The sequence below is a fragment of the Hyperolius riggenbachi genome, chromosome 3, assembly GCF_040937935.1.
Source record: "Hyperolius riggenbachi isolate aHypRig1 chromosome 3, aHypRig1.pri, whole genome shotgun sequence".
In the NCBI taxonomy this organism is placed as follows: Eukaryota; Metazoa; Chordata; class Amphibia; order Anura; family Hyperoliidae; genus Hyperolius; species Hyperolius riggenbachi.
The window spans coordinates 311747723-311769727 of NC_090648.1; the positions used below are offsets into that span (position 1 = coordinate 311747723).

A 22005-nucleotide genomic window follows, 5' to 3' on the forward strand; every position below is an offset into this window, starting at 1 on the left:
TCATGGGCAGGTCTTTTATGTCCTGGCAATTTGGCTCTTGTCAAAGTCACTAAAGGAGATTTTACAGGATACCCAAAGTGACACGTGACATGATGAGATAGACATGTATGTACAGTGCCTAGCACACATATAACTATGCTGTGTTCCTTTTTTTTTCTTTCTCTGCCTGAAAGAGTTAAATATCAGGTATATAAGTGGCTGACTCAGTCCTGACTCAGACAGGAAGCTGTAAAAAGGGCTCCCGTTGTTTTATATCTGCTAGACTCTAGAGCATGCCTATATCAGCTATAATCAAGGAAATGTTTGTGGTAGCAATAAAGGACCTGATTTAAATTATGCTTTCATTGTATGCCATTAAAGGATATCCAAAGCGAATAATACAATCTATCTTTACTTACCTGGGGCTTCTTCTGGCCCCTAGTATTCAGGTGTGTCCCTCGCCGGCGCTCTGGTCTTCTCCTGCTCCTGCTGGCAGCCTCTGCTGTATCACCGACCCCGATGGGTCTACGCCTTCTTCACATGCACAGGAGTGTGCCTGCACCGCCGGCGTCATCGGGAGCATACTGTGACTATGCAGTAGTACCGGAAAGTAGTCCAGCTTTACAACTAACACCAGCAAAATCAAATGCTGATTGTCATATAAAGTGTACAAAAATCAGTGGCATACCAATAGGGGGTGCAGAGGTAGCGACCGCATCAGGGCCCTTGGGCTAGAGAGGCCCCAAAGGGTCTAGCCTCTATCACAGTATTAGCTCTCTATTGGGCACTTTGAATAGAGTAATCATTCACACACTGTTCCCCATTCCCTTCTAGCACTTTTGACACTGTGGTTGTTCTTGGCAGGATTTGGTGCGCCGCCCGTATAAATTGTTATGTATAGAGTGCTTGGGTGGGGGGCCCATGTAAAACTTGCACTGGGCCCATAGATCCTTAGCTACGCCACTGACAAAAATGTAATGTAGAATTCATTTTATACAGATGAGAAACACACACACACACACACAGACACACACACACACATGCACACGCACACACACCATGTTGTAGGCAATACAGCATTGGCTTCCTCCTCTGGCTTTAGAATAAAGAGCGGAGGTGAGGGAGGCACAAGGAGCTGTTTGGAAATTGTAGGTCTAATTAGTGAGACAATTTATAGAAAGTGTCATCATCCTCCTTGCAGAGCCAGGTGTACAGAGCATAGAATTAGAGACCTCAGAAGTACCAGCAGCGAGATATGAAGACGGTCACCTTCCCTATCACACATTTTTTGTTTTATCTTACTTAATATTTATACAGCAAGGAGACATTCATTTCAACCAATAGGTAAGTCAAATCCTGCTTAATCACCCTACTGGTATTATATCTTATTATTATCTGCAGTAGTTAGATAGACAAACATTTGGTAAACTGTACAATGGAGTCTACCAGACAAAATAAATACAACCATGGCAAGATGTGTATGCCTCCATAGTTCTTTATGATTTCCTTACATCCTTTACATGTATCCTGTGTGATTTAGAGGGATTTATGTTCTCATTAGCCTTATTTTCAGTTTATTGCTAACCTGTGCATACTGAGTGCTTTCTAAATGTTATTATCCTATTGATTTTAACAACCCGCTTAGCTAATGCAGTTTTCATCTGGCAGATATGTAGTGCCATGGTTATCTGATGCAATGTAGGCCATGTAAAGGCCACCATTGCACTATATCATCTTTTTAATAAATGACATGTTAGATTTGATAGAAACACTTAATCTAACAAAATGTACTAAAAGCTAAGCCATCTCAGTCAATATTCAGTTAAAATATTGATCGAACATTGATCAGGAAGCGGCATGCTTTTTCCGAATGTTGTGGGCGAGCCCGGTTGTGTGCGGGGGAGGAGCAGGCCCACGTGGTGCTCAAGTGTTGTTTCTTGTAGTTTTATACTGAATGGAGCAGTTACAAGGCTAGTGGTAGCAGCGGTCAGTCTGATATTCTGTCAGATGTCTGCTGACAGCCATGGAATAATAGGGGGTGCATAGTTGTATCTCAATATCAGACAAATATAACCTGTTTGTCTGACCTGAGGAACATCTAATAATGTACGGTTTGCTTTATCCATTTATGTCTGAATGGCAAATGTAACTAACATTACTTCTGCCTCTAGTACTATTACTATCACTACTACTTCTACTACTACTACTGCTAATACTACTACTACTACTGCTACTACTACTGCTAATAATAATAATAACGATAAAAATGATAATAACTTGCTAAGCTAACGTATGCATGCTTATTTTAAACATTTTCTTCTCCAAAATAATGGAAGGTCTGCACTATACACCATGCAAAGTACATTCACTACTCTTACCGTAGAGCAGGGGTCTCAAACTCCATTTACCTGGGGGGCCGCAGGAGGCAAAGTCAGGATGAGGCTGGGCCACATAAGGAATTTCACAATCGCTGCGCATCGCCGCCTCTGCCTGCCCCTCTCACTCTTCCTTCACAGAGAGGGGCGGGAAGAGGCGACGAGCCGTGGGGCGATTGACGTCAGGAGGGGTAGAGCTGAAGCGGAAAGCTCTGCCCCTTCCAGGAAATGCCGGCGGTTTGCCCCCTGGGCGATTTGGGGGCTCTGCAGCCCTCGTTTAGCGGCGGGGATGCGGCGGATTACTTGGGAGCACTGAAGCGAACTATAAGGAAGCTTTTGCCGGCGAGGGCCACAAAATATTGTATCGAGGGCTGCAAATGGCCCGCGGGCCGCGAGTTTGAGACCCCTGCCGTAGAGCCATATCAATCCATATCTTACACTGAGGAAGGCAAAAAAATGCCTGAAACAGCTGTTTGCAAGTTAGGTTAGGTTATATGGCTCTGTAAATTGAATAAGGTATAGTTGTGCTAGAAAAACCTGTGCTTCTGAATGCATACCTAGCTTTTAAGGACTATAAAGAGTGATTTGGATATTCATGTACCATCCTGAAGTGATATATTATTACATCTTGCTGGTGTGAACGTGAATTCTTGTAAAAAAAAAACATCCTCTTTAAGAAGGAAACTTTGTGTTTTGCAATACATACTGTCAAGATGCTTATAATATCAATAGCAAGTTTTCAGATATCTGTAGAGAAGTAATCTACCTGTCTTTTCACTGTGTACTTCACTGTGCAGTACTACTGACAATGTTGCAGTTGATATTAGATCTGATCTAATGTCAAGTGATGCCAAGTAGTAAACAAGGGACATCCAACATGTACCTGATATACTGCAAACTCCTTTATAAGGTGAAACTAATATATGAAATAAACTCATTGCAAGCAAAGCAAGATATTTTAAGCCTTTATTTGTTATAATTTTGATAATTATGGCTTACACCTTATGTAAACCCAAAAATCAAATTCTCAGATTAGAATATTGCAAAAATGTTCAATATTTTAGGCTCAAAGTGTCAGACTCTAATCAGCTAATTAATCCAAAGCACCTGCAAAGGGTTCCTATATTTGTTTCACCTATCAAGTTGAATTACTGAAATAAATTGACTTTTTTTTAATAAAAAAAAAAAAAACTTCAAACATAGGCTTAATGTTAGTCTTTCACACAGTCTGACACAGTTCAGAGTCCCAATCTATTAATTATTGGTCTTTTTTATCTGTTCCCTGCACTCAGAAGCTGTTCTTTGCAGGCAACAGTTTTATGGCTGTAATTCCTTATCAGTGAAGGTAATGCTATAGTAGTCCGACTAGATCACAACTAGAGAGAAACATACTGTCTCTGAATGTTTAAAGCTGGGTACACACATTTCAATTTTGGGTCAGATCGATGGATTCATCAGATAATTTCCGACTGATCTCATCAGATTCCTTTCAATAATGCAACCGATTTTGTGTAGTTATCAATGCAAATTCGATCAGAAACAATTTGGACATCTACACACTATGCAACTTCTTATCAGATCACCCACCAATCTGATGGAAAATTGTACCAATTGTATGAGGCTTAACTCTTTCAGAGAGAAAAAGAAAAAACATGAACACAGCCTAGATGTATGCAAGGATGACACCATACATACACATGTTTATGTCATCATGTCTTGTGTCAGTTCAGGTACCTTTTAATAAAACAATATCCTTATTAAAATTTGCATATGGAAACTCATGTGCCAACTATTTTCCTTGTATAAAATGCCTATAAAACACTACTAGATTAGTAATATGATCACAAAGCCTGCAACATTGTTTTTACCTCTGATCATTCCCTACAACTAGCTCATGCCATGCAGAGCACTGCAAGTAGACATTTCGTGCAACTTACCTCAACAGGAGCTTGTGGTAGGGATCTTAAAGGATAACCGAGGTGCCATATGACCTGATGAGATAGACATGTGTATGTACAGTGCCAAACACACAAATAAGTAGTCTATGTTCCATTTTTTCTTTCGCTGCCTGAAAGAGTTAAACATCAGGTATGGAAGTTTCTGTCCGGGTCGGAACTGGGTCGGACCAGGTCAGACTATAGCATAACCCTCACTGATAAGTAATTACAGCCGTAAAACACTTTTCTGTCAGTAAATGGCTTCTGAGAGCAGGAAAGAGATAAATAGGGCCAATAATTAATAGATTTGAGCTCTGGCATACTTCAATGAAGGTGTCATTGAGCAGAGACAATGAAACCGTAAAAACTAGTTTTAAATATAAAATAAAACTGGTGGATAGCTATAAAAAGGTCATTTTTAGGAGGAGGAGGATAGATACAATTGTTTTTCTCATCACTTTATTTTCACCTCGGATGACCTTTAAATACTTATAAAGGGAAATTACATAACACACATCTAACACAGATTTCAGGGAGCAATCAGTATTGCTGCTGCTATTAATTACACTTACAAATAGGGCAGAAGAAGAAGGGTAGGGGAGTGCAATAGTTAAAAGTTAATCCTCCAGACCTTTAGAGATGCTCAGGCAGATTGTAATAATTTTTATCTCATGCTAATTTTAAATTCATTTTGTATAAATTTTGCAGCTTTGAAGTAAATTAATCAAATGCCATAGCTGATCATTGTGCATATGTTTGCACAGAATCAACTCAAAAAAGGTAAAATGTTCATCAACTTCTCATTGATCATCCTTGATGCCTTACACAAGGGATCCCCAACAAAACAGGGATCATTCCCCTTTGGACATTAAGCAGCCTGGATTGAGTGCAGAGACAGGGCTTCTATACATTTGATATTTGTTACATATGTTTTCTTCCTTTACACATGCCTCTGCCCCTTTAATTCACTGTGTTGGTAGGTTTGGTTTCTTTTGAAGTAAAACTCCTCTTTTGTTGAGGAATAAGCAATGTCTTCAGTTCGGATCTACACGATGCTAGGCTTAACGTCTAATGCTGTCTCACATGGAATACCTCGATTCCAGGCAATCACCCAAATCCTCAATCATTTACTAAAGCTATGTACATACCTGCAATAATTGTCAGTCCAAACTGTCGATAACCGTTTCAGCTGAGTGTGTGTGCCGGATCCTTAGTGACATCTGATGCTCAAGCAGGATTCATCGCAATATTATTTCTGACTCCCTCCATAGCAAAAGAATAAATCACTAGCCTGAAGGCTAGCAATGTGTCTGTACAGCATCGGTCCCCAAATTGTCACCTTAGGAATAATTTCCCGATTCCCGACGGATAACAATTATCATGTGTGTACTTTGCTTTACAGTCATTCAACTTGTGAAGGACAATGTTGCTGACAGTAACTCAATTAGTGCAGATGAGTAAATACCTCATGACTTCCTGCTTTGCTCAGGTGATTTGTCATGCAGGGAAAGGAGATATTTGGACTGTCTATACTGCATTGCAGAGTAAAAACATCACTAGAAAAAAAGGCCAGTCATTGCTTACAGTCAGCATTGGAAATTTGGAAGTTCTGCAGAACTGATGCACGTTTGTAGGACAGTTTTATAAAAAATTGAATTTCAGTTTAGATTCTCTGAAGCAAACTATATTCTATTCACCATGTGTTGGGATGGATAGTTCAGTGCCTAATTGTCAACAAAGTACTGTATGCAATAATTGGTGGACTTGTGTGACAAATCCTTTAACCAGATCCTGACTCTAAAACCATGTTCAGTGTGCTGCAAGAAATCAACACATGAATAAATCATTTCTATTTAAAGTTTAAAAATTCTTCACATAAGTAGTGATGAGCAAAAACTCACTTAGTCTGCAATCTCCACTGACTCAGAGAGGGGATTAAAGCCAGCTAATGCCTCCTATACACCATGCAACTCCTCCTCAGATAGAGTGGTCGAATAGATTATTTATTTCTGACAGGTCCGATCCCTGATAATTTTTTTCTGATCGGAAATTTGATTCGAAAATTATTGGAAATCAGATTGGACCTGTTGGAAATACTTGTTTCAACCTGTCTATCTGATGGTAAATTGAATGGTGTGTACCAGGCATTAGCTGGATTTAATCCCCTCTCTGAGTCAGTGGAGAATTGCAGACTAATGCCGGGCATACCACGGCTGCGATTATACGCCTCGATGCTGGCGCATGCCCGCTCGTCAGCGCGTGCGCGCAAATCGATCCCCGCTCGTCCCCGCAGGTGGCTGCTAATCAGCCACTCGTTTCTTCTATTGTTCTCCCCACCGATATCGAGCACACTATCGATCTGGCGGGGTATCGGACACGTCGGATATTATCAATCGAGCCATCAGGCTTGATTGATAATCCTCCCAGCAGCCGTGTATGCCGTGTATGCCCAGCATAAGGCTCAAGATTCCCTACTGCTACTCCTACTGATTCAGATTAAATAACCAGCTGACAGCTACTAAGATTCATTCACTTAGTTTCAACACAGTTGTAATCTGTTTGTTTTTAAGAAATTTTTAGTAACCACTAGGGATAAGCAAGCAGTTTTTTGCGAGAAGTCAAACTGTGCAGAAGTGAAACTGTGCCTACTCATGTCCAAGATGGTGCCACAGTAGGGAGGGATAATTTACTTATGTGATGTCTGTTCCATGCTGCGCTCCATCCCCGACACTTCCTGCTTTACTGAGGGAACTTCTGATTTGAGGAAGAAAGTATTGCGAGGATGGAGCGCAGCATGGAGTGAATGTCGAATTCTTATGTCAAATTATTAACCGTCCCTGCCACAGCCCACGATCTTGGACACAAGTGTGTACAGTTTTGCTTCTCGCAAAACTGTGCTTGCTCATTCTTCGGCATCACAATAGAAAAGCTGAGCAATGACCTGTAAATACATTATAGAACTGCTATAAACTAATGAATTGCAGTAACAAATGCTTCATTGTATTGAAACCCCGAAACAAAATGAAATACCGTAACCTTGTATATAAAAAAAACACTGCATCTCAAAGACGTGATAACTAATACTATGTTGTATAAACAACAAAAGAATATGTACTGTATGTAAATAGTGTGAATTAACTGCACAACTCATCAGGAGATTTGTTTTGTTCTATCAGATGCTGAAAATGGATGTAAACAAGCTGAACATGACATTGCTCCGCAAGTTTCGCCAAGGAGTGGCTGCAGCTTTAGGCTTGATGCCTCAGCAAGTACACATCAATCGTCTGAATGTAAGTGTGCCGGTAAATGGAATGGCTGCTGTATGCAACTTGGAAGAATTGGACCATTTTAAATAATGATACCCTTCTAGATGTCCACCTTGATGGTGGGCAAAGCTACCTGTAAAGAATAAGTGGTGTCGTCCCCAAAATTGTGTGCTTTTCCACAACACACCAGAGCAGGCCACTGTCTGATAGAGCAAGTAGGTATATTGTATCCCTATAACTGCAGGTTGCAGATCTGATATACTGCCCCCTGGCCCTCTTACATCAGATAAATTTGCCATACCACCAGGTCACACTTTTCTCTATCCACATCCTCTAAAAGTTTTTGTTCAATCTTAGATTTATATAGCACTCAACCATCTTACATTGCTAATTGAATAATTGCACCAGTTAAATACAGGCAAAAGTGTTTTTCACTAATTTCTGGTGGAGAGCTACGACTAGGTTGCCATCTATGACCAATTAATCAATGGGTAAATTTTCTTGTTCTAAAAAAAAATAAAAAACCCCAACAAGCTACACACTGCAAGCAAACAGTTGTTATATATATTGATAAGGCATAGGGAAAACACTCTAAGGAGCTTTGTGGTTGTTTCTCTTTATTTATTTATTTTTTGTTTAGGTATTTATATAGCGCCGACATATTACGCAGTGCTGTACAGAGTATATTGTCTTGTCACTAACTGTCCCTCAGAGGGGCTCACAATCTAGTCCCTACCATAGTCACATGTATATATAGTGTAGTGCAGGTATCATAGTCTATGGCCAATTTAGGGGGAAGCCAATTAACTTATCTGTATGTTTTTGGGATGTGGGAGGAAACCAGAGTGCCCGGAGGAAACCCACACAGACCCAGGGAGAACATACAAACTCCTTGCAAATGTTGATCCAGCTGGGATTTGAATCGGGGACCCAGCACTGCAAGGCGAGAGAGCGCTAACCTCTACGCCACCGTGTTGCCCACCGTATTTATAGGTCTTTATAGGTCTTTACTTACTTCTCAACTTGGGTTTGATATACAATACTTTTATTGCATACAGTATAACTCCTTTCTTATTCATTTTTATTTTTTTAAGCTTAGCATTATTATGTCTCATTCACTAACAATGAAAAGCCATGGGAAACAGTTTGTGTTAATTAACTATGCACATAAATTAACTCAATAAATATTTAGCAAGTGATTAAGGTAAGGTTTCTTCCTGTCTAACATGGCTGACTTGGGAACTGTTAAAAGACTTGCACATAGAAGGCATTTCGTTATAATGTATAATGTAGTGAGTTTGCAAGGAAAAAATCTTCTTGAGAAGATAGTAAATAAATATTTTAAAAAACGCATACTCATCATAAAAAGAGGCCTGCATTAGCAGTAGTGAGGGTGTGGCCACCAAATGGAGATGTGACATAGCCCCTCCCTCTATTCCAAAAATGTCTTTACCACTGGTATTTGCAGACATGTGAAATTGATATCTACACTTTTAAAATTAAGGGAAAGGTTCTCTTGCAGCCTTAGTGCCAGTAAACTGAGAATCATTTATGAGAATACTTCCAAAGTGTGATGTGAACATAACAAGGGTCTATCTAGTGTTCCTTATAGTATAATACACAGTTAGAGTGCTCCTTGTAGTAATACACACTGCCAAAAATGCCATATATATTGTTTTATTGGCTTATCTATTGAAAGTTTTCGCTTTCAACATTGGTTCTACTGAATACATAAAGTGCAAAATGTATGAGCACAAAGCTTTATAACTGAGTCTGTACATTTTAATTAGTTGCCCTACTTCTTTAGTAAGATAGGGAAAAGGGCAAGGAATAGCACAAAAGACAACAACTAAGTGGATTTATCCTTTTTTATCTGACTTCAGTTGGGAATGGTTAACTTTCATTTGATTTCTATTTACCAGTGATAGCAACTGCAAGGCTGATTTTTTGCATAACTAACTTCTGTTTTTTTTTACTGAATGGTTACAACACCCTGAAATGATTTTATGCTGAATACTGCGGATTATTCTCCCATTTTGCCTTATTAAAATATTAATTATGCATTATAGTATTGAGAACTGTTCTAAATATATCCACTACTTGAGAAATGTCTGATAAGTGTGACCTCTTAACCTTGAAGTAACCGATATTGGGTATATGTATGTTGTAATTCTTAGCTAACTTGATTTTGAAATCTGTTTAATAGGAAGTTCATTTATGTTTCTCTTGTATTCAGGGAAAGAAGAATTGCGTTGAACTCTTCATTTCTCCACTGAACAGAAAGATAGGTGTTCCAAATGCTCTCCCCTCTGCAGAGGTTCTTCGGTCTCTCAACTTACATACACTGCACCAAAGACTGTCTCATTTTGGAATAACAGAGGTCTCTCCAGAGGTAAGTTTATATTTTATCAGATCGGATCAGGTATAATAGGTCAAGTCAGAGAAAAGTGTTTGCATAGCTGATACAATGGTGGCAGGGGCGTAACAATAGACCCTGCAAGGGATGCAGCTGCAGGGGGACCCAGAAGCCACAGGGGGGGGGAAGAAGTTTCTTTTCCCTTCCTGAGAGACTGACAACTAAGAGCACAGAAAGAAAAAACTTCCTGCTCTCTGCACAATTGTTCTAAAGACTGCATCTGCTCAGCCACTGATAAGGGATCATAAAAAGTTTTGCAGACAAAGAATTGTAAACAGTCCCTATTTAATGTTCAGCACCACCCTACAACCCGCCTTTCTACCCTTGCCCAAGTGCTCTGTACTGTAGTGATGCTGGCGAAGTCTGCAGAGCCAGTTCTGCTCCATCAGAGATGGACAGAGGGAGCGTAATAAGCTGAGGCTGGGAGCACACTCATCTGTAAGTTTTCTGTGTGTTTTCTGCACACCATGTGTGTCTGTAGGTGTGAAAACATGCACGTTTTATCACAGAAGCTAATGCAATTGATAGAGAAAATGCCTGCTTCACTGCTGTCTGTTTTTATCTGCATGGGGAAAACACATTCAAGTGTGCACTAGCCAATTGAATAACATTGGTTCTTAGTTTACCTGTGCAGAAAGCTGGAGGGGGGCATCCAAAGTTTCTCACGGGGGCCCTTTGATTTCTAGTTACGCCCCTGAATGGTGGAGAGTGTTGTTCACTTTTGCCCACCCATTTCCACTATAACATCATGCCCCTTTATCTAGGCCATTGAAAGCATGTTTTGACATCAGAAGTAGAGCAAACCGAGCAGCCATTCTTTTATCCATCTGACTTCCCTTCATTCTGTGCATAAAAATTGAGATGTGGACCTTAAAGAAACTCTGTAACAAAATGTTCAGCCTTATTTCTTCTATCCTATAAGTTCATATACATGTTCTTATGTGGTCTGTCTTACTGCAGCCTTTCCTAGTTGCACAGTGGCTGTATTATCTCTGTTATATAATCGAATCTTCTTTCCTTTGTCAGCTTTGTCGGCTCAGGCACTCAGACAGGAATGTGCTGCTCTGCTTGTGATAGGATAGAAGTTATACACACCGTCTCCAAGCCCCCTTCAGGCTCTGTATGACTCACAGACTGAGCTTCTCTCAGCCTATAACATGCTGGTTAGAAGCCATGTCTTTTGTTTGTAAACACTGCCTAAAACTGGCAATTTCTAGCCAGGATTGCAGCAGGGAGTGGCAGAAACAGCACAGAGGGGCCCAAGAGAACATAATGAATAGAATGGTATGCTTTTTATTGTAAGAATTTTAGAGTACAGATTCTCTTTAAGTAGGATTTGTAGTAGAAAGTGCAATCCAATGTTATCAAACTTTGGCATTCTTGAATTACTTTTAGCTGTAACTGTCAGGCAGTGGAAGACAACATTTTTAGCAATTTCTGATTATTAAGCTGGCAGCTAAGTAAGTAACACAGCTGTTGGCTATTTCACCAGCAACGCTTGGCTTGCATTTGTTATCGGAACTTCCATTTACTTGTAGCCTTATGGATAATGCCGTTTTCATTCAACAACTGTTTTTTCTGAAATAAAGACAATTTTTGCTTTCACAAACAGCAAAAATATACTTTTGCATCCATAATGTCATGAGAGACATTGATTTGGTCTTGTTCTGTGGTCACTCAGCCTTCAATGACATTGCAGTGTTAAGTCAGTTTCCTTAAACCTGGCTGTGATATCTTTTATTTCTGTGACATGGTTGGGGTCACTCGGGTCCTTATTACACAGCTGTTGTCATTTCTGGTGCTTCAAGCTACAATGACACAGCTGAGAGACCACTACGGCTACACTGACATGAGCTGTGGTTAGTCAAACTTTTGTGACTGTGATGTACTTAGGATGTGGTCATTCAAGCCACTGTGTGCATTGTAGATTCAGGTATGGTGCAAGTCTACAAAATCAGAACCCCAACTATAGATATCCCAATAAGTGCCTCCATCCCATGGAAATAAATGGACAAGCCTGCCCACACCCACAGTGATGGCAATAGCCCTTGAGAGCTATTAGAGAATAGTTACAATTGACCGAAGGGGTGAATTAGATAAGAAAATGAGATTCAGGACCAGCAATAATAGATTAAGGTTAGCTCCCTTAGGGCAGAATTTATGTTGGTTCCCCCATATACATAGGTTAGCCATTCGGATACATGAAGACTGAGTCAGAAAGCTTCTTTGGTTATTTGCTGCCAATAACACCTGTTTGGTCACCATTTTAAGGAGTTTTCCACCTGCAGTTAATCTGTACTTAAAAAAGGATGAAAAGTCTGTGAGCAAAGCTTTGCACTTATTTGCTGTCTAATTATGTGCATAAGTTAACACATTCATGTACTTTGCTCACAAATTAACACATCCAGACAAAAACTACACATAATCTATCCACATAGAATTGACACTTGCCCAAAAGTAGTATCAAAAATTCAAAATTTTTGGAACCATTTATGTAAATTGATTTTGAATGTTATAGGAGTAAGAATATTGCCAGATCCTAGATGCATAAAGGTAGTCCCCAATTAACAAACTAGATAGGGACTATAGGTTCGTTCATATCCTGTACATTTGTAATTTGGAACACTGTTCCACCTCTGTCCCCTGTGCCTCCTCTGTGCCCCCTTGGCCTCCAGTGTCTTCCTCTGGCCCACCTCTGTTCCCCTCTGCTTCCATGGTGTTCCCCTGTGCTTCCAGTGTCCCAGTCTGTGCCACCTCTGCCCCCCTGTGCCTCCTTTGTGTCCCTCTGTGTCATCTCTGTACACCTGTGCCTCCAGTGTCCCTTTCTGTTCCTCTGTGTCTTCAATGTCCCCCTCTGCTTCAACCTTCTTTCCCCCCGAGCCACCTTCCATCCTCCTGTGCCACCTTCAATTTTCCATTTACTTCTATGGAAAATGGATTGGAAAATCTATCGGAAGTCAGATCAGACATGTTGGAAATAATCGATATGACAGTAATTGTGCTGAGACAATTGTTCAGTGTGGTGTTGTTAAAGAATGTACATTGTGCACAACTATCCCACAACATCCTTAAAGTGATCCTTAAGTCAAATAAAAAAATGAGTTTTACTCACCTGGGGCTTCCCTCAGCCCCCTGCAGCTGTCCGGTGCCCTCGCAGCATCGCTCCGATCCTCCTGTCCCCGCTGGCGGCTCCTTCCGGTTTCGGCGACAGCCGCCGACAGGCTGAGAACGCGAGTGAGTCTTCGCGTTCCCAGCCACAATAGCGCCCTCTATGCTGTTATTGCGGCAAGAAGGCTGCAATAACCGTATAGAGGGTGCTATCGTGGCTGGGAACGCGAAGAATCACTCGCGTTCCCAGCCTGTCGGCGGCTGTCGCCGAAACCGGAAGGAGCCGCCAGCGAGGACAGGAGGATCGGAGCGATGCTGCGAGGGCACCGGACAGCTGCAGGGGGCTGAGGGAAGCCCCAGGTGAGTAAAACTCATTTTTTTTATTTGACTTAAGGATCCCTTTAAAGCCTGGTACATACTCTGCAATTTCCAGTCAGATAGATGGTCGAATAAATAATTACCGACAGGTCCGATCTCATTTCCGATCGTTTTTCTGATCGATTCTTTCTTAGTGATCCATTCTGTGATGGAGGAGCACATTATCTTCCATAGCTTCTATTCTGCTCACTCATTCACTGCCCATTATCTCTCCTCCCTTCTCCGTTCAGCAATGCACATGCTCATCTTCACAATCATTAAGGCCCCGTTTACACTTTATCAGTTACACATTTTTTTTCATCTCCATAGCAGTGCATTGTGAAAAATATTTCAGTTAAAACGCATTAAGTGTGAAAGGTGCCATAAGAAAACATGGGTATTACTTTGAAAATCAGTTGTCCTTTCAGTTATAACTGAGAGCAACTCATTAAGTGTAAACGGGGTCTAAGGGTGACACTAATGTTCCTGGTGTATAAAGGCACTTAATTGCACTTAATGGCAACACATAGCAGCTATCATTTTGTCACAGTATGTAAAACAGTCCCTGCTTCTTAATAAAAATAATTATAATATATATATATATATTTTTTTTTTTTAAATCAAGCATGTCCCCCAGCCCCAGCCCCATTGGTCTGTGCCAGCCCCACCCCATGGCTCCAGGAGTTGGTAATGAGCAAAGGGAAACTATAGATGTGAGGGTTGCTTTCCTCACCTCCTAAACCAGCTCACTATAGCGCCTTATGAAGAAGGGTGACTCATCCTCCCTATCCTTGCAATGTGGTGTACCCACTGCTGGTTGGTACAGGAGCTCTTCAAGCATCTCCTAACTTGGTGGTGTACCTGCTATTAAGAGGTGAGGGTTTGTGGTGAAATCCAAACATGTTTATCACCTTGAAAAACTTCCTGATCTGCAGATACTGAGTAAATAAGTCAGCTAGCTAACACACATAATGAATGGTGTATACTCATAATGTGCTGGGTTGCAAGTGACGGAAACGTATTGCTAATTTACTGAACTAGGCTTGAAGTAAGCTGTTACATAGTTACATAGTTACATAGTTATTTTGGTTGAAAAAAGACATACGTCCATCGAGTTCAACCAGTATAAAGTACAACACCAGCCTGCTCCCTCTCCTCTAGTACTCTAGTTTCCTTCCACAAAATATTCTAATAAGTTTAAGCTATTTGGTTAAAAAAAATGCCTATGGTAGGGACATTAGGCTATAACTAGGGTTTATATATAAATAGGAATTGTCATTGTTCTGTCCCTATCAGGGCCGGCGCTACCAGTAAGGCAAAGGGGGCAATTGCCCCAGACCCCAGAGTCTCTGGCGGCCCCCTTTTCCAGCCAAAGAAGTTTCCCACTTCATTTGATGGCCTGTCCTGACCACGGCAGCCAGCAGATAATGCGGCCCTCTGCCGTCTGCTCATTGTGTGTGTGTGCTGGGTGACGGACCGATGCAGACAGTGATAGGATGCGAGATGGGGAGCCGAGACCATACATACCTGATCCCTCTTCCTAGTGGTGGCGGCGACAGCGTCCTGGTCTCCAAGGTTCCCTGCTGGCAGCGTATGCTACATACACGCATCCAGCCATAGCGCGACGTTCCCCCTCATGTGACACAGGCATGGACATCACGTCAAGTGCGTCCATGCCTGCACGGAGAGAAGAAGAGGGCTGTTGCTGGCTGTACGGTCCCACATAATCAGATGTGCCTGCCTGACTGTGCTGGTGAGTCAGGCTCGTTCAATTGCTCACTAGTCTCTCCGCTCTGCTTTGGGGGCGGAGGGGTTGTTCACCGTTCTTTTAGCCTGGACTTGTGTTGCAGTATATTGTTACAGAGGAAAGTGGCTTTCTCCAACCTCCCATCTATTTCTGTCAGCCATATGTCGTTATTTCTCTATACAAAATAACAAATTTAAAAAGTGTTTTGCTTTGTTTGTTTTTTTCTTTTTCTTTTGTTTTTATTTTTTGTTTTTGTTTTTTGTGCATTAAAAGTGGTGGTCCACACAAAAGTGAAATATCTCATGTCAAGTTAAAAAATAATAAAAAAAGAAAAACATACATCCTTTATGGCCCTAGGTTCTGTACACATGCTACACGTACCACTAAAGCTGTACACTCTTGCCAGCTAATAGCAGCAAATGTTTTAATAATCCAGGCCAATTCAGGTGTTTTCAAGTGTATCTGAAAGGTAAAATAGTGCCCCAAATAGTGCTTCACGCTGCCAGACCCCTAGGTGGTTGCCCCCTGTGGCACCACATGTTCTGTAGCTGACCTGTCTTGTAATAATTCACCTGTCCCAGGCCACTGCTCCATCACAATCTCCGTCTTCAGCCACGCTGCCTGCCTCTTCTCTATGCCTAATGCATGATATTTACACATAACATGTGTCGGATGGAGAAGACGCAGGCAACTGGGCTGAAGACGGAGATTGGGAGTCGGGACAGAGCAGCCGCTGGGACAGGTGAGTTATTACAAGACAGCTTAGTTACAGAACATGCATGGGCCCCAGGGAGCAGTCAGGGGGAGACTGCCAGGGAGGTCTGGCAGCGTAGGGGACCCAGGAGCTGACTGCTGGCACAGAATAGGGGGCCCACAAGTTACTTCTGCCCCGGGGCTCTCGTGTGACTTAAACTGGCCCTGGTCCCTGCAAAGTTTTTCTGTATTGAAGACCACAATCGGTTCAATTTGATATCTTGAAACCTTGTATTCTGATATGGTGGTATGCTTGCAGTAAAGAAAATCTGTGATGAAAACACAAAAAAAATCTAAGGTGTTTCCGGCTTGCCCTGTATTTGGTATATCTGGCTGAACTTGATGAACAGGTTATAGTGACCTTTCTGTTACCATGGATGCGATGCTGATGTACCTATCTTTTGACAATGTTGTAAAATGATGTAGTACACTTTAGGTCAAAATTACCACTATGTAGCCATTCATAAATGCATGACATTCTCAGCTTGCTATTGTACCACATAAATAATAGGAATAGCACATCACAAAGACCATTGAGATTAGTCAGTGGGAGGGTGAGGGTCCTTTTACACTATATTAGTTGCTGCCAGTTGTAACTGAAAGGACAACTGAAGTGCAGTCCATTGTCCATGTTTCCCGATGCCCTCTTTCACACTTTTTACGCTGAAAAACTGAAGCTTTTTCACAATGCACTGCTATGGAGAGAAAAAAAACCACATTAAAGTGCAACATATAGCAAACATTAAAGTGGACCCAAATTAAAATTACAAGATTTCAGAAATAAAATCTATTTTCTAAATTATAATAATAAATAGCAGCCTTTTTTCAGCTGCATGATGACAAATATAAAATATTTTACATTTAGTGGAGAAACCCCTCCCTTCCTTTCATATTGCCGGGACAGAATCCGGCAAACTGTTGGAGTAGATGGTGTCCAGCAAAGAAGGAATTGCTAATGGCTGCCACCTGTATAACTCTAGTTATGAAAAGAGAAGGGCGAAAAGCATGCACTGAAATGCTCATAGGCTTGAAGGAGTGTTTATTTATATTTGTATGTGTCAAATATTTTGAATTAAAAAAAATTTTGGTTTGGGTCCGTTTTAAGTGTAAAAGAGCCCTTAGGACAAATAAAATATTCTATTTGTTTCAGCCTCTCAGTTCATCAGTTTATCTCCTACAGCATTTACCCTGAAGTGAAGACCCCTAAAGGACTTCAAGAAAAGGACATTTTGGGACATAGTACATGTTTTAAAGCTTGTTTAAATTACTGTTGAAAACAGTGGATGGTGCTGAAAAGTGAATAGGCCCTAATGAAACAAACAGTAAACTCCTGAGTATCATTCTATACACTGATGTAAGGATCCTTGTTAAATACTTAACATATATATTAAAAAAAAAAATCTACTATAGTGCAAAAACATTTTTCCACTCAACTGTCATTTGTGATGTACGAGGGACAGTATATTATGAAACAGGAAGTTAGAAAACAGTTGGCTTTAACTGAGAAGTGGAAACGTTATTACACAACTGTTAGTAAATCAGTCATATTTCATAACAAAATCCTAATACAGTATATAAGCTACGTGTTTACAGTAGAAGTATGTGCATGACCTGGAAAGGCAGCACAGTAACTAGCTAGTGTATCATTCATCTATGATTCATGGATTAATTTCAATACAAGTGACTGGAGTTAATGCATTATTACCAGGGATGAGAGAAATTGCCACATCACCACTTTTCCTATTGCATAACAATTTGCACATAAATATTTGCCACGTGGGCCAGTGCTAAGTGGTCTGATTTCTTTTTTTCTTACATTTAATGAGACACTGAAGCAAAAAAAAAAATATGATATAGTGAATTGGTTGTGTACTATGAATAATTACTAGAAGATTAGCAGCAAAGAAAATATTCTCATATTTTTATTTTCAGGTATATAGTGTTTTTTCTAACATTGCATCATTCTAGAATATGTGCAGATTACACAACACTCAGCATTCAAAATGATTCTTTCAGAGCAGTCTGTGAACTAATGACCTCTCCTCTGGCAGAGAAAAAGAAATTTGTTCACTAAAAGTTGAGATAATAAAAGTCAGAAGACAGCCCTCTCCACGACTTTGAAAGTCGTAGAGATTAATGGCTTTTTTGCATAGAGATAACAACTGGAGTTTCTTAACTCTTCCTGTACTGGAAACAATTAGACTGATGTATCTGATCTTAATGTTTTATTTCTTAGCTGTACTACACTACAAATCATAATATCATAAAAAAAAATTTCGATTCAGTGTCTCTTTAACTTTTAAGTGAGAGTAGTATTACTTGTTTATTTATTCTCTATTTAAAATGTAATGGAATTTGTTTGTCTGTCTTGCTGCTCCTTTGCTACACATAAATAGAAAATTGAGCGTGGTATTTTTGTCCTTCAGTTTATGTAGCCCATCTGAGGTGCGCAGGGGTACAAAGGAGTACTATACTGTAATCCTTATCAGATCTTTATATCAAGTAATAGCAATTGTGAATGTTGTATAGGACTAAAATAACTGTGTACAAGGTTTCCCCTACAATAGGGCATCAACACATGAAAATGATTGTTTTTGTTCAAAAGGATATATTTATTAGTAAAAAAATTAAAGCAATTGGTCCCGTTTAAAGAAAAATGCTACTGAGATGAAGGATTGCAGGATTGTTATGATTCCACAGGTTAGTACACCTATTGCAGCTACAATCACCTAGACGGGTGCCCATCTGCTATGTAGCTACAATGGGGTATATTCACTAAACCCCGTTAAACATAATATGTTCAGGCAAGACCTGTGAAGTTTACTGAGATTTACACATATTACTCTATGTAAGTGTGGAGGTCCCCTTCCTGAAAATCTAGCAAGCATGAGGCTCTGCTTCCTAATTAATACCAACCCACAATACTTGTAATATTCTTTTTTAACATTCTTTTAATATTCTTGTGAGTACTGTACCCTGCAAAGGGCACAAGAAATACCTTCACCCTTTGCAAAGTGCCCTTACCTAGGAAGAGGTGGTAGTATTGCAGTGAAGGGGCTCATGGTGCTACCGGGCAAATCTCATAAATAAAGGGACTATCAAATAGCCACCGTCTAATCATGTAAACAGGTAAAAAGGACTTTTGACAAATGTACCTTATGTGTAAAATCACACTCAGTAAAATCACAGAGAGGTATCATTTGTATTTCAAATATTTCTAGCAATATTCAGGAATGTTCCTATGGGGACACTATCTTGATCAGCTGACTGCAAGTTGCTAGAAGTCTCCTTCCATCTTACTTAAAGAGCATTGCTTGAGCATCTCTAATTAAACAGCAACTCCAGGCTGCTCCCAGATTGTCACTAGGAGCTGCCTTCCATTTATTTCTCCAATTTCCCAGCAGAAATCCAGATGAATTTAGAAACTTGTGATACTGCTTTTTCTGTAGACTATAAATATAATCATGAAACATGTGACACATTGGGGCTGATGTAGAAAAGTGCTGATAAAACTAGCATAAGGGTGTGTTCACGCTTTTGCCCGCTACAGTACATTATAATGCAAGATATAATTGAACAATAATGTGATGCAATGTTTACACAATATTCCTACAATGTACGCATTCACCTGTAATAATAATAATAATAATAATAATAATCCTAACATTTTTATTGCACGTTTCTCCTGTTGGACTCAAAGCGCTCAAAAGCTGTAGCTAATAAGTAAGGGTGTGCTGAAGTGAGAGGGATATGGAGGCTGCCATATGTATATCCCTTTTAAATGATGTACATTGCTTGCTTGTTCTGCTGATCATCTGCCTTTGATACACTTAGCCATAGACCCTGAACAAACATGCAAATCAGATGTTTTACTTAAAGGGGAGCTTCAGCCTAAACAAACATACTGTCATTAAGTTACATTAGTTATGTTATTTAAATACATAGGTAATATAATCTCTTACCCACCCTGTTTTAAAAGAATAGGCAAATGTTTGTGATTTCATAGGGCAGCCATCTTTTTGGTTGAAAGGAGGTGACAGGGAGCATGAGAACAGTTCCAACTGTCCTGTGTCCTGATCACCCCTCACACCTGTGCGCTCAAATTCCAAGTTAGAAAAAAAAAATGCGCCAAAACAGCAGAACGAGAACAACAACATCAGAAATCCCAACATGCTTTGCACAGCATCAGGGGAAAATGCCCGGGCAGATTTATTTGATGGGGCAGAGTTAAGCTTCTGTGCAGCTAAAAATGAGGCTTGGGTAAGAAAAACAAAGTTCTGATGCTGTGAATCTGTTAAAGAAACACCAAGCCTTTTCAGTGCTGCTAAGTAGATTTTTGGTCTGGAGGATCACTTTAAGTTTGATAGCATTTGCCACATGCTTATTTCAGGTGTGTAATACAGACACCGCTGATCAGTGGGATGTCAGGCAACTGGTATTGTTTAAAAGGAATTAAATATGGCAGCATCCATATCCCTCTTACTTCAGGGGTCCTTTAAAGTGGAATACTTGCTAAACGAGACCAATCATAGTCCTTGGCTTATTCGCCAGATGAAACCCAGCTGGTTGTTATGGGCAACTGCTACAGTTTTCTTTCATCCTGACAGTATTTGTCCCTATGCTATGATCATGTGCATTGTGCTACCTATAATATACAAAGCTGACCTTTCTGACAAAGTAACATATGTCATGTCAGTGCTGTGTATGCCGCATGTGGATGGTATGCAGCCTTATTAGAAAGAACCACAGGTAAACCTTGTGGACAGAACATGAAAAAGATAACCACAAGTGACTACAATCCACATAGTTCAAGTTCCAAACAACCTTTGTGCTTAATAATTCATTCTGAGAGAGTATTTCCACCTGTAGAAAGATGGGCAGGGTTACATGTACTTCACAAGTGCGTGGGTGTATGGAGGATGGGCCCAGGACTCAGAGTAAAATGTAAGATTAGATTTAACTGTTTCCTCTACAGACAGGTGAACACCCCCTCCTACTTGATGGGCCAGGTGATTTCCAAGAAAAACATGAACTGTGTTTGCTTTAGTTATATCTGACCATAATACGTGTGTGGGAAGATTATTTTAGCATTAAAGAGACTTTCAAACGTGTTTGTGCCTAACAGAAGTCATCCCCAGCCCTGATGGCTGCATACTGTCCTATATGTCTGTGTGAGGGCTGCAAGCCATTTGTTCTGACTGTTTGTCCTTACCTTTAAGAAAAATGTTCTGCATGGACAGCATGAGGCTGACAAAATATGGGCCAAAGAAGGCTTTTACACCATCGTTATCTTCCTCAGCACGTTTGTCATGATCGTTACATGCTTAATGGTGAGTCCTGTATTTATATTTCAAATATATTATATAGTTCTTTATTTTTATCCTGTCCTCTCAAACTCTTACATTAAACATGCATGACATACTATATTATTAGTACCTTTTAATTACTTCCTTTAACAGCACATTCAATTACTGTTGTGTGACAGAAATGATGCTTTCCAATTTTCCTGTTTGGCAGCCTAACTACCGGTATAAACATTATTATTTAACCTATAGCAATGAAGCATTTGTATACGTTTAGGAAAATGCTGAGAGCAATGTCTTCTAATTGGCCATCCTGGGCTACAGCACTTTGCAGATTGCCTTAAAAAACAGCAACTATGTTGTAAATTTGGCAGCTCTGGTTGTGTGTTGCTTTTATTTTCAGAGGAACAGATGCATTATCTTGTCACTGGGTATTAACATAATATTCATGAAAACACCAGACCTTGTTTACACTGAAACCTAATATCATATAAATACATATAAGTATAAGTGTGTGTGCATATATAAAAAAGATTGTTTCAGTAGGTGTGTGAAAAAAATAATCCTTCTTTCGGGGTATTTAAAACAAGAAATGGCATAGCACATCACCCCATGCCTATTGTTTGTAATGCGGTGGTGCATTATACCATAAATATTTTCCTTTGTTTGTTTATTGCATACTTTATGAGGTTGCTGCATCTTTCACCTAAATTATATAGGTAGCTATTAGGTATTATTATGGGTAGAGTTCATATGTACAATAT

General features: G+C 40.1%; 1 protein-coding gene across 1 annotated transcript in view; it reads left to right on the forward strand.

Annotated features, from left to right (window-relative positions):
• PTPRR (protein tyrosine phosphatase receptor type R) overlaps window positions 1-22005 on the forward strand; it is a 192455-nt gene that overhangs the window by 72301 nt on the left and 98149 nt on the right. The window contains exons 3-5 of the mRNA XM_068272751.1: window positions 7468-7581; window positions 9794-9949; window positions 21158-21268. Of these exons, the coding sequence (XP_068128852.1) occupies window positions 7468-7581; window positions 9794-9949; window positions 21158-21268 (381 nt within the window). The remainder of the gene's footprint in view (window positions 1-7467; window positions 7582-9793; window positions 9950-21157; window positions 21269-22005) is intronic.